The 25,194-nt window shown below is 43.8% G+C and overlaps 1 protein-coding gene across 1 annotated transcript in view; it reads left to right on the forward strand.

Annotated features, from left to right (window-relative positions):
• The window catches only part of LOC119161439 (chitotriosidase-1), a 33,427-nt gene extending 15,119 nt beyond the window's left edge, over positions 1–18,308 (forward strand). The window contains exons 6-8 of the mRNA XM_037413900.2: positions 3,991–4,161; positions 16,188–16,307; positions 17,943–18,308. Of these exons, the coding sequence (XP_037269797.2) occupies positions 3,991–4,161; positions 16,188–16,307; positions 17,943–18,092 (441 nt within the window). The 3' untranslated portion in view covers positions 18,093–18,308. The remainder of the gene's footprint in view (positions 1–3,990; positions 4,162–16,187; positions 16,308–17,942) is intronic.
• Positions 18,309–25,194: the final 6,886 nt, after the last annotated feature.

Genomic DNA, 25,194 nt, shown 5'->3' on the forward strand with positions numbered 1-25,194 from the left:
AAAAAAAAATGAGCACACACACACACAGCGTGTGTATGTGTGCTTCTTGTTTTCTTTGTCCCGTCTCGGTGCGTTATTTTTCATGCTCTGTGCATGCCAACTGGCTCACCAACAATCAGTGTTGAAGTCAAAACCCACACCAGTTTGCCAGCCCAGATCATGACCTTGAGCCCTATTGTTTGTTGTTGGCGAATGTGCGGCTTACTTTCAGTGTGACCTCAAGTGTGTATGTAGGCATGCGATGGTATCCCGTGGTGGCCACTATAACTATGCAGCTCATGACGCTTAAATTAGCCAATGGCTGTAGACTAATGGTGCGTTCAGTTGGTTTGTGGCATCATTTGTCGAAAGAATACCTAGAGATTTTCAGCTGGTTTTGAGAATTCATACGAGCTGGTGTTGGAACATCATGCTTGCATTGCCACCTGGCTCACTTTCATTCATCTCCTGGTTTACCAAGCCTCTTCTCATAAAAAAATACAACCGAGGCATAATCACAGCAGTGTTATTTTTTTTAATGTAAACATTTGACAGATGTCTGTCTGGCTGGGTATGTAAACTCGGAAACGATTTTATTCCTACGAAAGAGTATGTGAAAATTCGTAAACCCGATGTTTCGGAACCAACTTGGTTACTTCCTCTGGGGGAACTGAGGCTATGTTGCAGCGGCGTCATGGCACTCGTGGCGCAGTTAATGACCCCCCTATCTCGTTATGCCGCGGAGCGTAGTCCGTGTATGCACACGGACTACGCTCACATACTTTTTGGGCTTCCATGTTCAGGGGCTGTAGCAGATCAGTAATGGTTAATGGTTATGTGCCAGTTCACTCACGTCTCCCACCACTGACCACTACAACCCACTGCTACCCTCGCCACTCCTCCCACTTTTCATCCAAATAACACCTCATTCAGCCAGCTGAAATAATAGGCGAAGCGAAGGCTTCTTCGTAAGCCACAACTTTGCTGTTTAATCAGTGTCTGCTTTGCACAGATGGTTGATTTTTTGTATCCCTTTAAAGGGTCCCTGCAACACTTTTTTGAGCATGGTCAGAAACACTGCCGATCGGTAGGCAAGGTGAGGAGAAAATACGAGCCAAATATTAGAGCTTAGCACATGGCCTGGAATGCACAATAAATTCTCAAAGTCAACTAAAAATTTATTTTTCTTCTCTCGACATAAGACAATAAAAGCTCAAAAATCACTCGTAACAGCCATTGTTTCAGCCATTGGTTGATTTGAGCGTAGCACGCTTCGTCGTTACTTGCGCAGCCGCTAGAGGCCGCAACTTGTCCACGCGCACGTGTGATCGCACTGAAAAGCCGCGTACTCTAAGAAAAAGGAAAAGGGCTCAAGGTCATGAGTAGAGGCTGGATTTATACGCACTAAAGAATCGTGTTATAGGTGCCGGAAATAGGCAGGCAAAACACAGTTTCATGTCCCCGAAATCGTATATATAGCCACAATAAATTTTAAAAAAATTATAATTTTTGATAGGAAAGCAAAAAGAAATGCCAGTGGTTTAGCATAGCCTTGCCTATTTCTCACGTGGTTCACAGAACACAGTAGCCCTTTTTTTGTCCAGCTTGGCGAGTTAAGTGCCCACCATCGAATAAACACACTTCTGGTCTGTTTCTTTTTGGCATGGCTGAGAAGGGCAGCACAGGAGGAAATAGTTTGACCGCTAATAGGTTAGAAGGGACTTTTAGCTTCATATTAACCGGTTCTAATCGCACATGGTCAGTTTATCCTTCATATTCAATAAATATCAACGCGTGCACTCTACTTCCGAACTTTTGCAACCGTGCAACCCTTCATGCCTTATAACTCAGAACTAAGTATGACTGTTTAAAATTTCTATTCCTCATTATTCGTAATAAGGTTAAAATAACTCATTAGATTTCTTTGTAATTTCTCCAGACCCGCGCTCTAGACACAAACACAGTTTGTATATACAGCCACCAGCCACCCAAAATGACAAATTTAAATACAGTTTCTTTTTGCGGGCAATTAAAGAATAAACGAATTACCAAACCTAGTCGTGATGTCTCCCTCTACGACAGCTTTTCCTGCAGCTTTAGAATCACTTATTTTCTCTGAAACAGATGTGTCATAGCACTTGGTTTTATTTCTTTTTATTCTTGTCTTCATGATGTCAATGTATATAGCCTCTTTATTTGTTAATTTTTGTTCTTAATGCACAGATTGTAAGCGAACATGCCTATGTTTGGGCGTAATATTAGTGTAAATGCTAGGTGTTTGCCGTATGTCTCTATTTTGGAACATATTTCATGCCCATCTATTTATTTATTTTATTTTTGCCCAGATTTCAGCATAAAAGTGTTTGCTATCTTGTAAAATTGTGTGCATTTTCCACTCCTGTAAAAACCCCCGCTTGGAGTTGACAGTATTAATAAACAAACAAACATTCAATTTTCGGTGCATCAACCATTAAAGCAGTTTTAGCGGTGCGATGCTGTGTATTGTGGTAAGAATGCATGATCTATGCCAGCCTTTCCAAACATGTGCACATAGAGGGATTAATCCTACAAAAACAGGCAGTACAATACAAAGAGCACCGAAACAACGTTTGCATGCACCACCTGGCTTAGCATGTCATGTGAATGTAACCTTGCGTGCGCATGATGCCCTGATGCGTCGCGTGTGATCTTCCATCCCTGAGTTGCTCCAATACTGAAGAGGGTTGGAAAGGAATTTGGTTTACAAAGGCTACACAGCGGGACTAGCAAAGGTTTGAAGCGGACCTCCTCGTATCATGCTTTCGCGGTTTGTAATGAAGCAATTAGAAAACATTCTTGTAGTTCACAGCTTTTCATTGGGTACGCAACAACTTCCAATGTCTAACTAAAATTTCTCATGTGTTGTAGTGAAGTGCCCTTTAAGAAGTAACTTGACGACCAATAAAACAAAAACCTCACAGTCATTGATTTTTTTAAACCTACACTCTACTTTCCCTTGATGACACTCCACGGTTTCGATTTCGTTCTTCATTGTCCTGCAGCTACATGGAAGCACTTCTGTTCCTTACACGTGCACGCAGATGCTGCAGGGAGATGCAGAGAAGGAGACGCTACGCAGATGAATACACGTGGAGAGGCTAATTGGCCTGCCTATTGACTAAAGAGCCAATATGCAGGCTTATTGTGCGTTCATGATATTATAGTGCCTTCAAATTTCTGAAAGGAACTTCGCAGATGGCGTATAGGTTGCACCCCATAGAGTTCATAAAGCTCAATTTTGCCCTGTAACATGAATACTGGTCTCCAGCAGTACTCAAACACAAAATTTGCTATTAAATAGTGTTGATAAAGACAATGATTTTGAATATAGTCATTTATAGGCACTTATAGCAATTTAGGCAAAAATGTCAAAATAGGCATTTATAGGTACTATAAAAACACAATAAACGCCCATCCTAACCCCTAATTCATGCTCATATATCAAAATGGCACGATAGGAGCGCAAAGAACAAAATAGGCATTAGCCTATAATGCGGTCTCTAGTCATGAGGTGCGTGTGACGTGTTTTCTTACCCCTTGCCATCCCTCCCCGCTTAGCTTCCAGCGCTTTCATTGGGATGAGAGAAGAGAGAATGCAATTGCATCCTGTGCCAATTCTTTGTGACTCCACTCCTACTGGGCAAATTCTAAAAATTTTTGTGGCAGTGAAATCATGAGGCAATAAGCTCCTCTAGTGAATCCACTCCATGAAAAAGTGTTGCAGGGCTCCTTTAGATTTTTGTTTCCAAAACACACATCATTTTGTATGACAGCATCTGTTGAATGGAAAACTAGTCATTGTGCACATGCACCTTTAGCTGATTTTGCATGCATGGGTGGTTCACTACATCACATACGGCAAAAAATTTTGCTTAATTTAGTAACACTTTGTGCATTCCATTTATTCATTTATGAATGTCTGTGCTGAAACAACTTCACGTTGGAGTCCTGTTCTGTTTTTTTGCTACATAGGCATCTTCAGCTAAATTGTGGGTTTCCAAAGGGATGCCGAAGTCAAAAATAGTTGTTGGTGTACCGACTTATGGCTTGGTTTGGAGACTTGGTCATCACAAGTGGCATGGTGTTTCTTGCCTCACCTTGGGAAAAGCTACCGAAGGAGGGGGATACATCACTTACCCTGAGGTAAGTGTTAATTTTTAACATTTAGATTTAGGTGCATGTTAAAGAACAATAGATATCACAATTCAATTTAGAGTCCCATAATAATGCAAGTCATAAAAATTTTATTTTCGGTACATGAAATCCCAAAATTTATTCATCGGTGTGATCTTGTATTGGTAAAGCTTTCAAATATAAAGGTGGGATACTGCAAGAAAGTATCTTGTTGAAGGCATGTTTAATGACTGAAAAGCTGTTTTTCTCATTGCTGTTGTGTTGGGAATTGTCGTCATGAGTTTGTGCATTTGGCATATGAGTGTTCTTCAAGTGTGTGACACCTAAAGAGGTGAACCTCTCTAGTATTATTCAAGGTGCAGTATTCCCCAGTGTACCATATACATTTCTATGTGCTTAATCACGGAAGCCCATGGTTCATATTGTCAGAAGTTGTAAGAGAAGTTAGATTTGGGTATGTATGCGCAACAAAAAGTTTGGTGACTGAAGTGGCGTGAAAAGGGCATAACTGCAGCCATGTTTTTAATGTCCGAGAGGAATTCAATAGTAACAGCATTTGGGCATTACAAAGGGAAGGTCGTTATGGTCATGCATTCAGTATATAAATGTGAACATAGAAATGTACGAGGTGATAATACTTGTTTCTCCGTATTCTCTTTCAACTAACCAAAAAAGGAACTCTAAAGAGTCTTTTTCCAAAGGATAATTTCAATCCACAATTTCATTCACTAAATACAAATTTCAGTGTGCATTTGTGTGAGTGAACTAGTCTGCAGCTGTTACAAACCTGTGAACATGTTTAAAAATGCCATTTCAATTACATATATTGATCTTGATTTTATGCATTTACTGTGAAGTAGAGTGCTCATGCAGTAGCACTTCAGAAGTGCTGCTGCAGTATGACAAAGGTTCTTCCAGAAAAGAATACGAACATGTCAGCACAAATCAAGCATTTTCCTTTTGCATTTGAGATGTCCGACTTTTTTTTTTTTGCTGTTTTGTCGACCATGTGCCAAGATTATTATGGATTATATTTATTATTATGATGCACATCAGGCTCGTTGCCAGTACTCTGACAGGATATAAAATAATGGTCAACTTGCAGTATTGCTGTGTAAACTTGATTGACAGAAGAAAGTTAGGTACATTGGTACTTTGATATAGTTTGAAATAGATACTTTTTAAGATGCTTTGAAAAAGGAAATCAGTTCCAATTTAAGTTTAAATGCCTTGTTTGCCTTTCTCCGATCACATTTGAGGATGCGTAAGAATTCCGCATTAATTTGTGGCTGACTGCAATACTTCATAACTGACTTCAAAATTGTACCGCACACCACTCATGAGTGTGGCTGCATGTCACCTGCTACTGTAACAATCACAACTGTGCTGAAAGTTGAGGAACTGGCTTTGAACCTCACCTGCAGTTTGTCCAGGTGACGTTTTCTTTTTTCTTTTTTCGGAAGTGGTGCACCTTCAGTTTCAGGCTTTTTTTTTTCTGAAATATCAAACACACACCTGTTTGTTATAAGTTATAGGGAAGGCAAATAAATGAGGCAGATAGTGGTAAATGCACCCTTGGTGTGGTCCTCACATTGCTAACCAACAAAAGCAATAAAATACACAAGAAATAAAAAAAAATTCTTCTCAGTACTTCTGCATTGGTGTCACCTTATCAAGGTCCAACACAGTTACAGGTAGCACTTCAAATTACAAGCTGTTGTCTTCCGAATCCAGGCTTGGCTTGTATTTGAGGTCAGAAAAGCCATCGAAGGCAGAAGAGCCCCCAATTATTAATAGAATTTCTTCAAGCATGCCAGTGCCTTCTATGGACAAGTACTCATGGTAAAAATCTGTACTCCACAGCAGCCGCTCTGATGAGTGCGGGGGCCTCACGCTCTAGCTTTCCGCTTGCGGTGTGCCAGTATTTCTTAGATAATGTGAATTTTGCTAAGTGCAACATATTACTCTAACTCAATCACGAACTTCGATGTTTAGCTGTGTCGGCCTTTCTACGACTTCACTTTGTCCAGCTACTCTGTCCAGCTACTCTGTTCAGCTGTTGACCAGCTGATTGGATCGAAAGCATTAATTTTTTTTTTGTTTCTTTCTGGCACTAGTATGCCATGGCATAGAAAAATACAGCTCGTCTGCCAAAGAAGAACACGAACAGTTCACAATTTGCGATCCATTGACACTATTGACGTCTATAATGTCAGGTTCTGATAGTTAAAGAGTATATGCTAGAAAGTATAGGCAACATTTAATAAAATAGGATGCATTCACTAGACATTGTGCATGTCTTTCACATGATAAGTGGTTACCAACCTTTGTTGGCTATAAGTTCAAATAACTACAGGTTGAAATAAAACTTAGAGTTCAAAAAGAAAAAAGTAGGACAAGGAAAGAAATACGCCACAAGCAATCGCTCACAACTAAAAGTTGTTTGAGTATATGAAGAAGCATATACGAAAATGGGGGTGTATCGTTCACATCATAAAGAGGCATAAGTATTCAAAGAACTGTTGCATGTTCAAAGTAAATTAATACAGTTGAATTCCTTGTCGTGTGACTATAAAGAAGGTTGACTTGCACAAAGAGCGGCGTTTATAAATAAGATATGCCTACGGAGAGCTCTGTTGTGGTCTGATTAGGGTGAGGGTAAAAAATTGCTGTGCTTTTGAAGTTGGGATTACATTTGCATGATTGACAATGTGGCTCCATTAACTAAATTTTGATGCTCTTTAAGGGGTGAAAAAAGGCCGCCAGGGGGCTGAGGTGTGTAGTTGCACCTCACATGGGCTCCTGCTCTTATTGCTGTTTTCTGTGCAACCTTGCCTGGACACTGCTCGCGTTTAGTGACCTGGGATTCCTCACGTTGCAAGGCATCGTTTGACACCAGACTCATCGCAGTGAGTGTACTTTTTTACTAGATATTGAACTCTAAACATGTTGTGCCTGCTCTCTGGGACGCGCCAAGGTATTCAGAGGACGCGCTGCACGCGAACGCCGCTGTGGCACGAGGACGGGCCTGCGAAACGAGCTGGACGCCAGCGTCTCGTAGGTGCACGAGCACGCTGCTCACGCAACACAGAGACGCAGCGTCTGAGGTAAAGAGCTAGCGCTCTCATGGAAACGCAGACGTCTAACCCACGTCAAAAAAGCCCGAGTACGATACAAGTGGACAACACGGAGGGTAACACAAGAACGGCATCACAATGGACGTTTGATGAAAATAGTGGCAAAACGACAGGCAAAGCCCACATTGAGTGGCTTCAAGCTGGCTGTAAAGGCAGGTCAGCCAAAGAAGAAAAGTCAGCCGAAGAACGAGCTACGCAACCTGTGAAGCCAGACGCCGAATCTCAACCGCAACGTCAACGCAGCACTAGGATGCCGCCATTCCCTACTGATGACTTCAAAATTGTATTCCGCCCGCAACCAGGACTAGATCTTTCAAAACGAACACGCATCGAGGTTACACATGCCATCGGAAGATCCAGTGGCTTGACCCAGCAGGACTTCTATGACCATGTGCGAGTGCAGGTGCAAAAAGTAGAGAATGTGATCATCGCAAGCTCAGCAAGTACTGAACGAGCTTCCAAACTGCAAAGTATAAATGCTATACAGCTCGGTGGAGTAATATATCAAGTGAATACGCACATTCGACACCCCTATGATGTGTGCTGCGGAGTGATCTACGGCCTCGAACCAGGAACAAGCCCCACAGAGATTGTTGCAGGACTTCGCGTAGACCCAAGATACCACGTCCTTGGCGCGCGCATGCTGGGATCTTCCACAGCTGCAGTTATCACTTTCGACGGGCAGCACGTTCCTTTTTACGTGACGTACCTCAGTGGAGACTACCGATGCAAGCCATACCGGAAGTCCATCCAATATTGCCGAACCTGTGGCGCCCTAGGTCACCGACAAGACATCTGCCCTCAGCCGAAAGCGAACTTCTGCTACAAATGCGGCCACGACAAGGACACAGAACCACATGACTGCCAACCGATGTGCAAGATCTGCGGAGAAGACCATGAGACTGCTGGAAAGGAATGCAAGAAAAAACTCCGCAGCAACCCCCCTCCTTATCAAGTAAGATGCCACCAGCTTGATAACGCCCGCGCCCGTGAGAATCACTGGAGTGCTTGCACCAATGATTTACCCGGGTCAGTTATCACACCAGAAATTTCAGGGGCCCCCTCTTTTCCCCCAAAATTTGACCGAAGTCGCTCTCACTCTAAGAAGAAAGGTCGCTCTGGATCCCGCACGCCATCACGGTCTCGCTCTGTTAGGGAAATCAGTTACGCCGCCGCGGTGACCGGTAGTGACAAGCCCAGTTCTCTAAATACTACAAGTGCCTCGACCATCTCGCCTGCTCAGACAGCGACCATCCGGGCTCTAGAAAATAAAGTCCAAGATCTACAACGGAGGGTACAACAACGCCTACCAGCCGAGTGTAGCACACTAGAACTTTACGACAGCATACTAAAACAGACGGAAGCCAGAATAATGAAGGGGGTAGAAGAAAGGCTGCAAGCACATGAAGCGAAGATGCTCGACCTCGTCGAACGACGCCTTGAAACTTTCGAGAAAGCCCTCACTGCGAAACTCCTCGCATCCATAGACACAACCATAGAGAAAGTGGTTACTAAAATTATGGAAAAGGTAGACCCACTGACCCGTACTGTAAGCACGCTCGACGCCAAGCTTGATGGCTTCATGGCACAACAGCATAACTTCATAACATATGCATACAAAAATTTCGTTACCCATGAGCAGCTGGTGGAGCAATCAGGGACGAAGTGGAAAGAGCGAAAAAAAAACTTTAGGGTATGAAACTGCAACGGAAATTCGATCTACAGCACCAAACGACCGGCACCAGGCGGGAATCAACTGCCAGAATGGCAGCTCCCACACATAGACAGTCTGAGCCACTCCCCACTCTTCGAATTTGGCACTGGAATTGCAGATCCTACAGACCTCGTTCTGCAAACTTGCAAGAATATGTTAAAACAAATAATCCAGATATGATCGCGTTGCAGGAAACCCACACAGAAAAAATCAAGCTCCCTGGCTACACCACTCTCACATGCTCATCCCGCACCGCAATTCTAGTCAAGAAGACTCTAACCGCACAGGCTCATGAAATTGAAGACATTGGCATCGAACACACCATCGTGGAGATAATCCTCACTCGGAAGACTCAACAAAGCTTATACCTGGCCAACCTTTACAGCCCTCCGCGGGAGCTGTTACACCAATACGACCACTTCGTCCACGAGCTCCGTCAAATGGTTAACGGCAACCGACTCGTCATAGTTGGGGACTTCAATGCCCCACACGCAGCCTGGGGCTATCACAGCACCACCAAGAAGGGGGCGCGTGTTCACAACGCTGCGCAGCAACACGGTCTGACGCTGTGGAATGACTTGCTCCATCTAACCCGAGTTGGCAACAGCGTCTCGAGGGATACTAATCCTGATCTCACGTTCACTAGAGACGTAACGGGGACAAGGCTACCAGACACTCTAGGGAGTGACCATCACATAATTCAAATAGAGGTCGAACAGGCTCACCGCTCGCTCAAGACAGGAAAAGCTCGGCTCACGGACTGGACCGCCTACAGGAATGAGCTTGATGATGATTCGACTATCGAAGACATTGAAGCCTGGTTAAACAGTATTGTAAGTGTTGCTGACGGACATACCAAAACGATGCACTTGAACGAGGACAATCCGGCATTCGATAATCATCTCCTTCACCTATGGAAAGCTCGAAGATCGCTTATTAAACGATGGCAACGGCAAAAGCTCAACCGCAAGCTGAAGCGCCGCATTGCCGTACTCACTAGACAGGCACAGGAGTACGCTGAAAACCTTGCGAGCCAGAACTGGCGGTCCTTGTGCGACAAACTTCAAGGGACATTGAGCACAAAGAAGACTTGGCGCATTCTTCGAGCCCTGATTGACGACACCCACACCAAAACTAATCAAAGAAATACAATTCAGCGGCTCATACACTACTATGAGGGCACAGAGCACCAGTTACTCCAAGAACTTCAAGCAAAACTTTTTGGCTCGGTTAACCAGCAAGCTACCTCCATCAACGATTCGACGCCAAGGGAGTACCGAGGAGCACCGAACGAAGCACTAGACCAGCCTTTTATTGCTGGCAGAGCTACACGCGGCTCTTGCTAAGCTTACGCGCAACACGAGCCCGGGAAAAGACGAGGTGACCAATAAGCACCTACGACAGCTACCGCCCCAGGCGTTGACGGCGCTCCTTCGGCACTATAACGACTGCTGGAGGAAGGGCGAGCTACCACAAGCCTGGAAGCACTCAGAGGTGACCATGGTACCCAAGCCAAACAAGCCAATCTCGATTGCGAATCTTCGTCCCATTTCCCTTACATCTTGCGCTGGGAAACTCTTTGAGCACATGGTAAACGAGAGGCTCACCACACATCTCGAACGCAATGGTCACTATCCGAACACCATGTACGGCTTCCGCCAAATGCTCAGCACACAAGACGTCCTCTTGCAGATAAAGGAAGATATTCTTCTCCGCTTGAGCAAGCACAGTAAGTCATCTGTTCTAGCTTTGGACGTAAAGGGCGCATTTGACAATGTGAGCCACGAAGCCATTCTGCGTAGCCTGGAAGATGTCGGCTGCGGTGCAAAAACATACGCCTATATGCTGGCTTTCCTCACCAACCGCACTGCCACTGTAGGGATTGCCAATATCAGGAGCGAGCTTTTTCAACTCCCTAACAAAGGCACGCCGCAGGGCTCAGTGATATCACCAGTGCTTTTCAACTTGGCCCTCCTTAAGCTCCCACGTCTCTTGGACGCTGTCCCTGGGATACATCACGCGTTATACGCCGATGATATCACTATGTGGACAAGAGGTTCAAGCACGGGTGAACAGGAGGACCGACTTCAAGAGGCGGTTAGCATCACTGAAGGATGATTGATATGTAGGGTTTAACGCCCCAAAACCACTATATGATTATGAGAGACGCAGTGAAGGATATCTCAAGACCTGCGGCCTCCAATGTGCTCCGGAAAAGTCGGAACTGTTAGTACTTGCGGCACGCACCCGGGGTAGACCACCAAGCTACGACACTCCTGACCCACAAGTCTTTCTACAGGGAGTCCAAATACCACAAGTTGACACGCTTCGAGTCCTTGGACTACACATACATAAAGATGGGTCTGGCTCCGCTGCCCTACCCCGGCTGCAGAACACTGTGACACAGCTCACCCACCTAATCCGAAGGGTGGCTAATCGCCGCAGTGGCTTCAAAGAGCACGACACCCTAAAAATGGTACAAGCTCTCCTTTACAGCCGCATAACGTACGGAACTCCCTACCTCAACCTGAAGACAGCGGAGAAACAAAAACTTAATCTGCTGATACGAAAGGCTACAAAGCTTGCCCCAGGACTGCCGCCAGCCGCCTCCACTGACCGACTGCTTCGCATGGGAGTTCATAATACGTGGGAAGAACTCACCGAAGCACACCTCATCAACCAGGTCAAGAGACTCAAGCTGTCACTCACTGGGCAAGCCGTCCTTCGACGCACAGAATACCAGACCACTCTAGAACCCAACGAAGAACGGAAAGGCAAAATACCGTCACAGCTGCGAGAAAGCCTTGAAATTCAGCAGATCCTTCGGAACATGCATCCTCAACATCACCGAGAAAGGCGGCTCGCCAGGGTTAACATGATCCGGAAAAAACATGGCAATGACCCGCAGGCGCGATACGTGGACGCAGCCAAATATCCGAGACGTAATGCCTTCGCGATTACCTTCGCAGATTAGAAGGGCGCGGTACTGGCATCGGCGACTATCCTCGCCAAACGTGCGGAAACAGCTGAAGAGGCTGCTATAGCACTCGCCACCCAGATGAGTGAGGATCCCATCGTGGTCTTTACCGACTCACAAACAGCGGCACGGAACTACCTGAAAGGCAGGGTCTCCACGGTGGCGATTAGGCTACTAAAGCACATGGACAATCCTCCTCCCTACACATGCATCGTGTGGATTCCGGGTCATGAAGGTCTCGAGGGAAATGAAGCGGCACACACCGCAGCCCGCGAATGCGTCAACTGGGCATTCCCATACAAGATCCGAGGCACCTCCCACTCAACAACAGAATCAGAGACAAGAGAAGCCATACCACTAACGTACCATGCATTACTGCAACATTATCGGCTCGAACGCAGGTTATACCCCCCGCCACATCCAAAACTCGCAAGAGACGAAGGGACTGACTATAGGCATCTTCAAAGCAACACGTTCACACAAGGCGTACTATTGCACCATATGAGGCCAACGTTGCACAGCTACATCTGCCCTCACTGCAATGTGGCAGACACTCTTGCGCACCTCCTACTGCAGTGCAAAGTAAGCGTCCCAAGACTACGAGCAGCAGCACCAGATGCGGACCAAGACCTCCTCAGTGAAGCGTGGGAGGCTGCGATCTCCCAGCCAGACCTGGTCGAGCAGCGTCAACTCGTCGCTCAAGCTCGGCGGGCTGTCCAAGCTAGAGGGTTCCTGGAATAAGGGACCCTCCCACCTTCACTCACAAGCTTCTTTCAATAAATGTTTCTCTCTCTCTCTCTCTCTCTTTAAGGTGTGTGTTAATACATCGACAAGTCTGGCTGTTGTACGCCCCGCCGCGGTGGTCTAGTGGCTAAGGTACTCGGCTGCTGACCCGCAGGGCGCGGGTTCGAATCCCGGCTGCGGCGGCTGCATTTCCGATGGAGGCGGAAATGTTGTAGGCCCGTGTGCTCAGATTTGGGTGCACGTTAAAGAACCCCAGGTGGTCTAAATTTCCGGAGCCCTCCACTACGGCGTCTCTCATAATCATATAGTGGTTTTGGGACGTTAAATCCCACATATCAATCAATCAATCATCTGGCTGTTGTACTTAGAAACACATGAAAGAGGTATTTGATGAACTCCTACTCAACAATTGACAACTTTCTTTGCCAACAGGGGACGTTGGGGGCTGTTCGTGCACCTACGGAATCAATGCGACTAAAGTTACTTGGGGCTGAAGACAACCTCAGCCCATATCACTTTGCTACATTTTTCAGGCCATGCAACTTATGCAATTTTTTTCTTTTTCTAATATTGCATGTGAGCCTTACATAACAATTCCTCAATTAACAATATTTGAATGTGCCAACACAAAATTAAACACTGGTTTTGTATAAGGCAAACTAAATCGCCAGCAAACACGCTCCAAAGTGAAACGTAGCATCCAGCAAGAAACTCCAAATTATCAGAGCAAGGCACCTCGCAAGTGAATTCTGGTTCCAATCCTTTTTTATCCACATTTAGAATGTACTCACTTTTTCTACAGCGCTCGACTTGTCAATTTATATGAAATCGTATTTACTCGAGTAATGAACCCACTCGCATAATGACCCCCTTCCATCTCGGTTCTTGAAAAAAGACAAAAATTTTAATGTATCTGTTCATTTTATTTTGGTGTGATAGGCTGTGCCATTACAATGATATCAACAATAAATCAAATCGTTATATCACAAAATAATGATGCAATAACAAGTCAAAACATAGTTATGCAACCATGCTAAACAGTTGCGAGCTGAGTGAGTGCGGACGACGTCAATCAAAATTTAAGTCACACTTTTCGCGGTAGAGCGCCATCTGTGGAATGTAGGAGTAATCTTTTGTCTTATACAGTCGAACCCCGCTACAACGAAACTGACGGGGCGCGGGAAACATTTCGTTGTAGTGAAATCGAAAAAATATAGCTGATCTGAGCTAGCAAAACAAGGAATGTTTATTCTCAAAATTCAAAAAATGTCCGCTGATTCTTATTCTTTCCCAGCAGCGTCACGGCGCGAATCTCAAACATTCACAGCGAGACCATGGTGAAAAGAATGCTGAAAAAATGCCTAAAACCGTCTTGGTGAACGAACCAAACAGTTGCATTAGCACATTAACACCAGCAGCTGTCCGCCGTCAAAAGTATCCGACAACTACGAGATGGAGGCAGGGTATCGTGGAGCGGCGACTTTTTTTATTATTCTATGCCATTCTTATCATACATCACTCGCGGCTAGCTACTTTTGTTGATAATGCGGATGAACAGGCGCTCTAATTAGTTACAACACTGGCCAAGCGTGAACATAATGATAAGCATCGGATTCGGAAAAGGCATTATTCCGCAGTTGCACCCAGCAGGTGCATGAAGGAAACCATAAACTGAGCGACTGAGCTTCAGCTTCGGACCGTCTGCGGCTCAAAACCACCAGTGGCAAAACCAGGGCAGTCTCATTGCCATCGCTATCGAGCAATGGCGGCGCCCATGCTTGCTGAACAGCAGTGGTATAGCGGCGGTTTCTGGTGGTTCCAACGCGTGTTTGTGAAAATGCATCGAAATGTTAAAGATTGGGTGTACTGCATAGAAATAAGTATCAGAGCCTGGAACTGCATTGTAAAATTTTGTTGTAGCGTGATGATCGAAGAAAAAGTGTTCATTGTGGCGACAATATTTATGCATTGCCTCCTATGGACTGCTGACGGGGAATCGTGAATTTTTCGTTGAAGCGGAAATTTTGTTGAAGTGGTGTTCGTTGTAGCGGAGTTCGACTGTAGCGCCACGCAAGCACAGCAGCCCGAAAACAAAGCAAGAAACGAAGGGCATGGCCTATGAGATCTCGGAGGCCATGCAAAACGTAACTGCGCCCACCGCGCTGGCGCCACATTTTACACCCGCAGCGTTTGCGCGCCCCTATCCGATGCTGCGCTGTTGTTGTCGGGTTTGTTTGTTGTAGTGAATTTAGTTGGACACCTGCTCCGCAGGGCACGTTTAGCCAATATGCTAGTTACACGGCTGCATGCGGCATGGGAACCGAGCGGCTGGACGACAGTTCAGTGTTGATCTGATCTATGCGCGTTCGTTATGGGAAAAAAAAGGAAGAGCTTTGTGCTACAAAAAAGATTTGTGGTGCATTTCGCGGGCCAGAAGAATTATGCGAAATTTTTGTTTTTATATTTCCCGCCACTTTTTTCGCCCTTGTAATGAACCCTCCCCCCAAATTGGCGTCAACTTTTTTGAAAAAAAAAAAAAGTGGGTTTAATACGCGAGTAAATACGGTGTATAAGTATACGTGAATACTGTAACACCTTTCTGCAGTTTGGTGTTAACATCTCAATTACAAGCCTCTAAGCATTAAATGTGACAGCGGCTTGTGAACAAGCAATCATTGAATAAATATGTGTGGGGTGTTCCAGCTCACATTTCTCATGATAGTACTATTCAACTACATCTATCCGCACGTGAAAACTCGCATGCCGCTTAACTGCTGCATCACGATATACCTCCACTCGGTAACACCTACACTGACTGGCTGCATTATTTTTGACACGTTTCATTCATAGAGATGCATGCAGCTGCGATCGATCATGCTTAGTAGGCATAGTCAACTAGTGGCGACATGTTGTTTTCGTTTGGTGCTCCTACAGAGCCAACGAACAGCTGGATCGCTCAATGTACACACTTTTCTCGAAGTGCTCCGCACACCCGTGGGGCATTCTGGGATTGCCTGAAAAAGGTCTATCAAAGTTCCTACATGACTAGCCTTCTCAAAATGATGATGAGGTGCATCTGTTTATTTGGCTATAAGCAGACTAATAAAAGAGATCAGTAGATGAATACAATCCGGGCAGAAGACTCAACCAACAGCAATATTTCTGGGAGGTACCCTGTAAAGCGTTTTATGGCTTCATAAAAAGGTGGCTCAGGACCCCTTGAAAAAAAGTCAGTTGTTCCGTGTCATGTACCATGTCCGCAGTTACTTTATTTTTATACTTTACAAAAACAAATCACACATTATGAAAGGGGCTCTGTAACGTTGTTGATTACTGATTTTTATTGTAATACGTCTTTTTGAAAATTGTCAGCATTTTTTAGTGCCACAGTTGTGTGAGCAAGAATTTATGTTGAGTAGTGTGTTTCATGGCACTGCTTTACTTTCCTACATATGCATTGCAGGTCTGCCAAGTTATTGCAGATGGAGGAAAAAGAATATTCGATAAACAATCGAAAGTTCCATACGTGGTCAACAAGAAACACTGGATAAGCTATGATGACATCAACAGTGTTGAACTGAAGGTACTGTATGTGTAGAAGTGTGGTTCTAACGACTCAGCCCAGTTCTGATTGGCTGTTTGGCATATGATATCAAGCTTTAAATGTCATTTGACCTGGATAGATCTAATGGAATTAGTATTGTGTTTACTTTATTAGGCCAGTAGATAAAGCATCTGTTATGCATATTGTTTGTTGAAGTACATAGCCAAATGTGGTAGCATGCTATGTGTCTTCAGGAGGGCCACAATATTCGGAAGGAACATTGTGGTAGCATGCTATATGTTTTGAGGGGGGGCTACAGTTTCTGCAAGCAACATTTCTGCAATGCTGCCACCCCTTCGATATGTTCTTGTTTGTTGCAATTTCATGGCTCTTATGCTGTGTCCTGTTTATTTATTATATGATCATGCATTTTAACCTCTCATATTTGTATTTACTCATCCAAAAACGGGCATTGTGCTACCACAATGATCATAATCTACATGAGGTAGACATATGAGATTATCTGGCGATCCCAATTACATTACCTATTGCATTCCGCTGAAAATAGTGATTTTGTAGCATATTTCAATGGGTGCATTAAAAATGGCATTGTCGTCGTAATCTCATCATGAGTTGCTGATTTCAGTGTTGCTCACAATATTGTAAGAGAAGTTGAGGTGAGTGAAAACTTAAAGTGGTTGTCCCCACACAACCGCCTACTGAAGGTATTACGTTAATTCAGTGATTGCTTTCGACATATATATTTACTTAAACTGAAAAAAGGCTGTAAAATTCACAGAAAAATGCCTGTTCTTTCTAAGATTTAATTTATGTAGTAGATGGAAATACAAGCTTTGTTTAGTGTGATTCATGACCGTGACCACCCGAGAAACATGTTCTAACTTTTAATTCAGGCAGATATAAGTTTTATTTCGTGGATTTTCTCTAGTTCTTTTATTTTCTATTTAACTTCAAATTACGTTCTGTGTGGGAGTACTTCTAGGCTATCTGAATATGAGCTGAGACATTTAAAGCTAAGTGCATTTGACAGTACTTGGCACTAGATAACTCCTGCAATAAGAGACTGCTTGAATTGGCCAGCTTTCTGTACTTGTTAGCTTTTATTTATTTGTCCTTATTATTTTTAAGATTTTGTACTAGTACCATAGACATGAGCTTGTAAAGAGGCCTATGCCATAATTAAGCATAAGTCCTGCCACATTCTGAAGGTATCTCGTGGTGTGTAACATTATCCCGGATGATGACTCGAAGAGCCAGGTGTAAATTGTATAAAGAACCAACTGCTGGTGCTATCCAAGAGTGCAGTTAGCGTGCTTTGAGAGGTAGTCATATGTGGTGTAATGCTGCACAGCCTGTTACAGCTGACATTCCCTCTACTCATTTGGCTTACCCTTACATAAGAGCCTGTTACTTGCAATACATCCTGTAATGTGCCAGTTTAGGGAGGATACTGGTAGCTGTTGGGCTGGTGTGGTGTTGCAACTGACAGCTGGTACTGCAGAAGAAAAATACGTGCTGGACGAGTGGAAAACCAACTAGATGTTGACCTTTGGTTGATGTGCTTTCATCCAGCACCAATGTTTGGTGTAAATTTGCTTTATATTTGCTACTGCTTTCAGAGTTGTGTATGTGACAGCATTTATGTTTTTACAGGCCAGGTGGATCCTTTCAGAAGGCTATGGAGGAATAATGACATTTAGTCTCAATTGTGATGACTGCACTGGAGCAACTTCTCCGGATGGTGTTCGGTTTCCTCTGCACAAGAAGATCAAGGAGGTTGTAGAGCAAGAGTCATCGCACTGATGGTTAACCACGTGTTTTACACCAGGTGCATCTGAAGTGCTGTTGGCTAAAAACTATACACAAGCATATATATACTGCTAGTTTTTCTTGCTGAATTGCATTTAAAGGTATTTGTGGTGCTGCTGCATCTAGATTTTTTTTTTACTACTGCAGGCCTGTGTCAACAACGATAAAAAAGTGTGAAGCTGCATGTGGTTGCAGCCTTGTTTTTTTCGATGTGCGGGCTCTCACTCAGTTTATTGGCCTGAGCTGATGCACCACAATTTTAATCAAAAGCACTGTTTATTCATGACACACCAAGGCATAAACTAGCTCAAAATTTTTTGCACTTTCATGTTAGATGCTGGAGTTAGTACAAGGCTTTAAAACATTTTCATTTTAATTTGTTATTTCTGCAGTAGTTGGCAGCACAGATAGGCTTTTCCCTGTGTTCATTCTTGCAGTGGCAGCTGGGACAACTTGAAGTGAAGACAGAACCAAAAAGTGTCATACTTTGGCACTACCTGATGTTACATGGGGCCAAGGTGATATGGTGGTGTCATACATGCTCCATTTGTCTGCTGTAGTGTTGGGTTGTCCAAAATGTATCCTGCTATAAGCCCACCCATGCTACATCTCACATGACTCCTTCACATTTACGCTGTAAATAATTATGGACTGAATTTTTGACAAAGCTTAAAAAAAAATTCATTTAAGAAGCCTTTTCACCAAGGCCACTTGCCAACAATGGGCCATTTTTTGGGTCATCGCTGTAGTTTAATGCCATGGCAGTTTTTTGGAAAATATATAACTATTTTTGGGAAACGTAATTGGTAGTGCAGGCTACTCCAACAACTGCAGTGTAGTTTGACAAAAGAGAACTTGACACCCACAATGGCCACAACATAGCTCTTAAGAAACTACAGGTTGAAACTCGTTTTGATATGCTGTCCTTTGGAACAGGAAGCATCCAACCATACCTCAGTTTCTTTTTATTGTTAAAGATGGTGCTTTTTTTTAAAAAATACCTGTGAAGTGCCTGTAATTTCTAAAACATTACTTTTTCTATGGTCTGCATTTCAGATTATGCAGAAAGCTTAATGTAATATCTAATAATAGCCACCAATAAGCCAGCTCTGCGTTTGGTAGTAAACTGCTAAAGAGCTGAAATATAATTTAATAAACAACTTTATCGTTATGGAGAACCAGGTGGCATGCTATAGTTGAAGGAACATTTTCAATGTAATGTTAGCACACCAACCACTCTAACACTGAATAATTTAACAAACAAATCCTCACAAGCAAGTCTGTTTGTAAAGAAAGAAAAAAAAAACAAGAATTGTTGCTTCAGTCTTAATCACACCGAAAGAAAGAAAAAACAAGGATTGTCGCTTCAGCCTTATTCACACCTAGCATTTCCTGCTTATGAGGCACAAACTTGACTGTGCAAGCATGACTGCAGTTGCCTAATCTATGCTTGTGCCTGAGGTTTTGGAAACATTCAAATAATGTTGACCAGCCTATATTTGCTAAGGAATATGCTCTTCATTAGGGGTAGTCAAGTTTCACCATGCTACCCTCCCCCCTTCTCTCATTGATAAAGTTAAAAAAAAAAGCTTCGAAAAGAAAAAATGAAAATGAAGCGTTGACGTGCTTCTCATGCCGGCTTGCCCTTGGTCCCCAGCTTTCCAGGGCTAAAAGGGTGGAACTGGACAATTCTTAGAATGTAACATCATTGGTCCTTAGCCATTTTAATCATCAGACACGTGCATGGCCATAACCCTGAACTATAAGCAATGCCAGCACAGGTCAGACTGAGTAAAGGCAGACTTGGTACCCTCCTTTGATGAGTAGGTGGCTGGCTGCCCCCGTGCGAAGAGACTGATGTACAGTAAAAGTCGGGTTATCCTGTGCAGATCTGTGTTTTATTTTTAATTTTTAGGAATTTTGAAGACGTGTTGGATTAGGTGCTTACATTCTTAATTTCCAGATGAATGAAATGTGCTTCCTGTAGCTGTTGCTACATTATGGAATAAGTTTCTTGTTGTTGGATCTGCACTATGATGTCTTTCATTTCATACTGTAGTATTCATGTATGGAATGAATTCTTAATGTGCTTTGCACCTCTTCTGAGCATTTAGAGCTCATTTGTTTATGTGCTTGCATGAGGTGCATCATACGTGGAAGATCTTACTCATGGCCCATAATGTTGTCATATATAACAGTAGCTTTTGCTATTGCCTTACACTTGTGTGTTTGGTGAACTGCTCACTCATCGCCTTGATGCTGGAAATTTTATAACCTATCTCCTACATTCGTTAGCGAGCATTCTCACTGACAATAAGTATAGCATTGTTATTGTAGTCTCATATACTCCTTTATGTCCAATGACATGGAAGCTTCAACATAGATTTCTGTTCTTTATGAAGACATCAAACAAAGCTACAAAGGCCAGCTGCAAAAAGGCCTGTTTTGTAAGCCTTCATGCATCATTATCATTATCAGCCTGACTATGCCCACTGGAAGGCTAAGGCCTCTCCCATGGTTCGCCAATCAACCCCGTCTTGTGCTTTCCGTTGCCACGTTATACCGGTGAACTTTTTAATCTCATCGGCCCACCTAACTTTCTGTCTCCCCTTCATGCATTTGTCTTCTCTGGGAGTCCAGTCAGTTACCCTTAATGACCAGCGGTTATCCTGCCTACATGCGACGTGCCTGGCCCAGGTCCATTTCTTCTTGATTTGAACTATGATATCCTTAAGCCCGGTTTGTTCCCTGACCCACTCTGCTCTTTTCTTGTCTCGTAAGGTTACACCTATCATTTTCCTTTCCATCGCTTGCTGCGTCATCCTCAGTTTAAGTTGAACCCTCTGAAGCCTCCAGGTTTCTGCTCCGTAGGTAAGTACTTGCAAGATGCAGCTGTTATATACCTTCTTATTGAGGGTTAGTGGCATGTTACCATTCATGATTTGAAAATGCTTGCAAATGTGATCCAGCCCATCCTTATTCTTCCAGTTATTTCACTCTCATGGTTCGGCTTTGCGTTTACTACCTGTCCTATGTAGACATACTTCTTTACAACTTCCAGCATCTCTCCACCTATCGCAAAGTGTTGTTTTCTGCCGATACTGTTGCACATTACTTTAGTTTTGTGCATATTAATTTTCAGACCTACTTTCCTGCTCTCCGTGTCCAGTTTAGTAATTATGAGCTGTAATTTTTCTCCTGAGTTACTCATCAAAGCCCTGAGTTACTCATCAAGTCATCAGCGAATTGCAGGTTACTAAGATACTCTCCATCAACTCTTATCTTTAACTCTTCCCAATCTAGTGTCCTGAAAACCTCCTGTAAACATGCGGTGAATAGCATTGGAGAGATTGTTTCTCCCTGCCTTACACTCTTCTTTATTGGGATTCTATCGCTTTCTTTATGGAGAACTATAGTGGCAGTAGATCCACTGTAGATTTCTTCTAGTATGTTTATGTAGAGTTCTTCGATGCCCTGATTCTGTAGTGCCTGCATTACTGCTGACGTCTTGACTGGTTCGACTGCATTTTCGTAATCTATGAGGGCTATGTATTGGGGTTGGTTGTATTATGCACATTTCTCTATTACCTGATGATTGATAGTATGAATATGGTCTATTGTAAAAAACCCTCTACGAAATCCTGCTTGGTCCTTTGGTAAATTGAACTCTAATGTCACCTTAATTCTACAAACTATTACTTTTGTAAATAGTTTGTAGGGAATGGACAGTAGGCTTACCGGCCTGTAATTTTTCAAGTCCTTGACGTCTCGTTTCTTATAGATAAATATGATGTTAGCATTCTTCTAGATGATTTGTGGGGTTCAATGTCCTAAAATCACGATATGATTTTGAGAGACGCTGTAGTGGAGGGCTCCAGAAATTTCGACCACCTGTGGTTCTTTAACGTGCACCCAAATTTGAGCACACGGGCCTACAACATTTCCATCTCCATCGGAAATGCAGCCGCCGCAGCCGGGATTCGATCCTGCGACCTGCGGGTCAGTAGCCGAGTACCTTAGTCACTAGACCACTGCGGTGGGGCATTGGCATTGTTCTAAGATTCTGGTATCCTTCCCATCAAGAGACACTTCGTATATAACGTGGCCAGTTTTTCAACACAATTTCTCTGCCATCTTTCAGTAGGTCTGTTGTTACCTTATCCTCACCAACGGCTTTGCCTCTTTGCATTCCTTCTAGGACTTTCCTTACTTCCCCTGTCGTTACTGGTAGGATATCAAATTCCTCCGGACTATTATTGTTTCTCACGATATCATCCCGGTTGTTTTGGCTTCTGTACAGCTCTCTGTAGAACTCCTCCTCCACCTTGACTATCCTACCCATATTGGTTATGACTAGAGGCCAGATTTATAGGCACCAAAAAACTGTGTTTTAAGTGCCAAAGATAGGTGGGCAAAACATTGTTTTAGGCCCACAAAATTGTAAATATAGGCACAATAAGCTTTGAGAAAATTCAGATTTTCGAAGAAATACGTGTGGGATCTGTGTCTATGACAGGAAAACAAACAAATTTTAGATTATGATGATACAAAGGTACCAATGGTTTAGCGTAGCTATGCATTTTTTGTCCTGCAGGGCTTGCAGAATATGGTCTCTCCTTTTCTAGTCCAGCATTGGGGATTTGAGTGTCCACCGCCGAATAAACATGCTCCTGGGTCCCTTTCTGTCCCTTTCTTTTTGGCTTGGCTGAAAAGGGTAACACGGGAGCCAATAGCCAGAGCGCTAATGGGCCAGAAGGGTCTCTTTTCCTTGTAATAACTTGGTCTAATGGCACATGGTGAATTTCTTTTCTGTCTGTGAAAAGAAAGGGCCCTTCACCAGGTTTGAGAATTTCGAGCAGACGAGAGGAATGCATACACTGGGAGCTCACTATCTTATCTGCGAAGATTCGCTATGCTACGTGCCCCGAAAAGAGGTGGAATGTCCGACTGAGTGCCGTTTGACCTACATCTCATGGGTGCGCTTCTTAACATATATGGTGCAGGTGACATATTTTAGAAATGGTCCTGGGTACGTCAAAGTAGTATGCGACACTGCCAGAATTGTTCGAGGCGACGTGTGTAACTTGTGCAATTTGTTCCCTCAATAGAAGTATGAAGGTTGACAGAAATATTAAAGCATACAAACGACCTGCGCACGTTATTTGTTTTTAACTTCTCAGCGAATTGCGAGACTAAGCTGCCTCCAAATCATTTGTGTTGGTGTTCTCACCTTTCTGGGATAGTGCTGGTGCCAGCATTCACAATGCTAGCCGTGTTTCAGATGAATAGCAGCTCTTTGACTAGCCTGTGTAATGCTGTCCGTCCGTGCCAATGCGCCGCACCGCGTTCCCCCCGCCGCAGTTTTTGGAACGATGCCAAGTAAATCAAGTCGCAGCTGCACATTGACGTCACTTTCTCCCTCACCCGCAGTAGCTTCCGGCTCCTCTCAATACACCTAGGCGATGTTGCTCCTCCGCCTGCTCGCAACACACTTCTCTCTCGTTTCACCCTTTCCACTGCCAGCAATGCTAGACCACACATCGAATGGAAACACTATTTCCACTCGTTTATCTGCGATGCATCTTACACAAAAGTCAACTCGCATCTCGTGTCTTTGCGTTTCAAAGAAACATTTACTCTAGTAAAGGCTACACCAAGTTTCCCTTACCGTTCTTCCAGCACCCGCGTTGACGCCCATTTCAGTAGCACCAACGGCGTGCTGCTTCGCATCCCATCATTGTTCCTTTCGGGGAGATGATCCGTAAATTTTTTTGGTGCAGATATATAGCTTTGAACTCCTGAAACTGCCCTAAGGCAATTTCAGGACTTTGGGCTCCTAAAACTGCGCTTAGGGCAGTTTCAGGAGCCTAAAACTATATATCTTGGCAAGGATTATTATCCACGCTAGCCTTTCCAAATCTGCTTGCATAGAGGGATTCATCCCACAGAAACAGGCGATAAAATACAGAGAACATCGAAATCACGCAACACCACTTCTTTGCACGATCTGGCATGTCATGGGAATGTAACCTTATGTGTACATGATGTGTTGATGTGTCTACGTGGTGGGATCCTTCGGCTCCGAGTTGCTCTGATGCGGGAAAGGGCAGAAAAGGAACTTGCTTTGCGAAGTCTACAATGGGCGAATGCAAAAGTTTCAAGCTCACCTTCTCACATCATGCTTTCGCGGCTTGTAGTGAACCAATTAAAAAAATCTAGTGGTATAAAGCTTCTGATTGGGCATGCAACAACTTCCAGCGTCTAAGTAAAATTTCTCGTGTGACCTAAAGAAGCACCTTTCAAGAAGTAAATGACAAACAAAAACAAATCCACATGGACATCTTGCTTTTCTACACTCTACTTTCCTCTAACGACACTCCACGGTTTCGCATTCATCATTCATCGTCCTGTGGCTGCACAGGAGCACCCCCTGTTCCTTACGCATGCCAAGCCAAGCGACCCTGGGAGATGCCGAGCAGACGACACGATGCGGATGAATACATGTGTAGAGGCTAATTGGCCTCCTAATTGGCTATGAGGCCTTGTAGTTTTGACAGTGCTGAAAAGAACTTACGAGATGGAGTATAGGTTGCACCCAAAAGAGTTCCGAAAGCTCAATTTTGCCTGGTAACATGAATACAGACCTCCATTTGTACTCAAAAGCAAAACTTGAGGTTAATTAGTGTTGATATAGAGACTGGCTTTGAAAATAAGCTTTTATAGGCACTTATGAGAAATTAGACACAAACGTCAAAAATAGGCATTATAGGCACTACAAAAACACTATAAAAGCTCTTCTTAATCTCTGATTCATGCTAGCATATTAAAGTGGCACGATAGGAACACAAGAAACAAAATAGGCATTTGCCTGTAATCCAGTCTCTAGTTATGACATTGCCTTTCTTGTTCCTCAATTCATGCATTCCATTTTTGCCTATGCACAAGTCTGCCTTCGCAGCTTTTAGGCTTCTGCCGCTTTTTGCAGCCTGCTCAATTATCTCCATGTTATACCTTCTGATGTTGGCGACCTTATGCCTATTGGTTAACCTTGAAAGCTTTACTAGCTCTATTTTGTCGGTCGCATTTAAGGCTTTCG

Source organism: Rhipicephalus microplus, chromosome X (genome assembly GCF_043290135.1).
Source record: "Rhipicephalus microplus isolate Deutch F79 chromosome X, USDA_Rmic, whole genome shotgun sequence".
Lineage (NCBI taxonomy): Eukaryota > Metazoa > Arthropoda > Arachnida > Ixodida > Ixodidae > Rhipicephalus > Rhipicephalus microplus.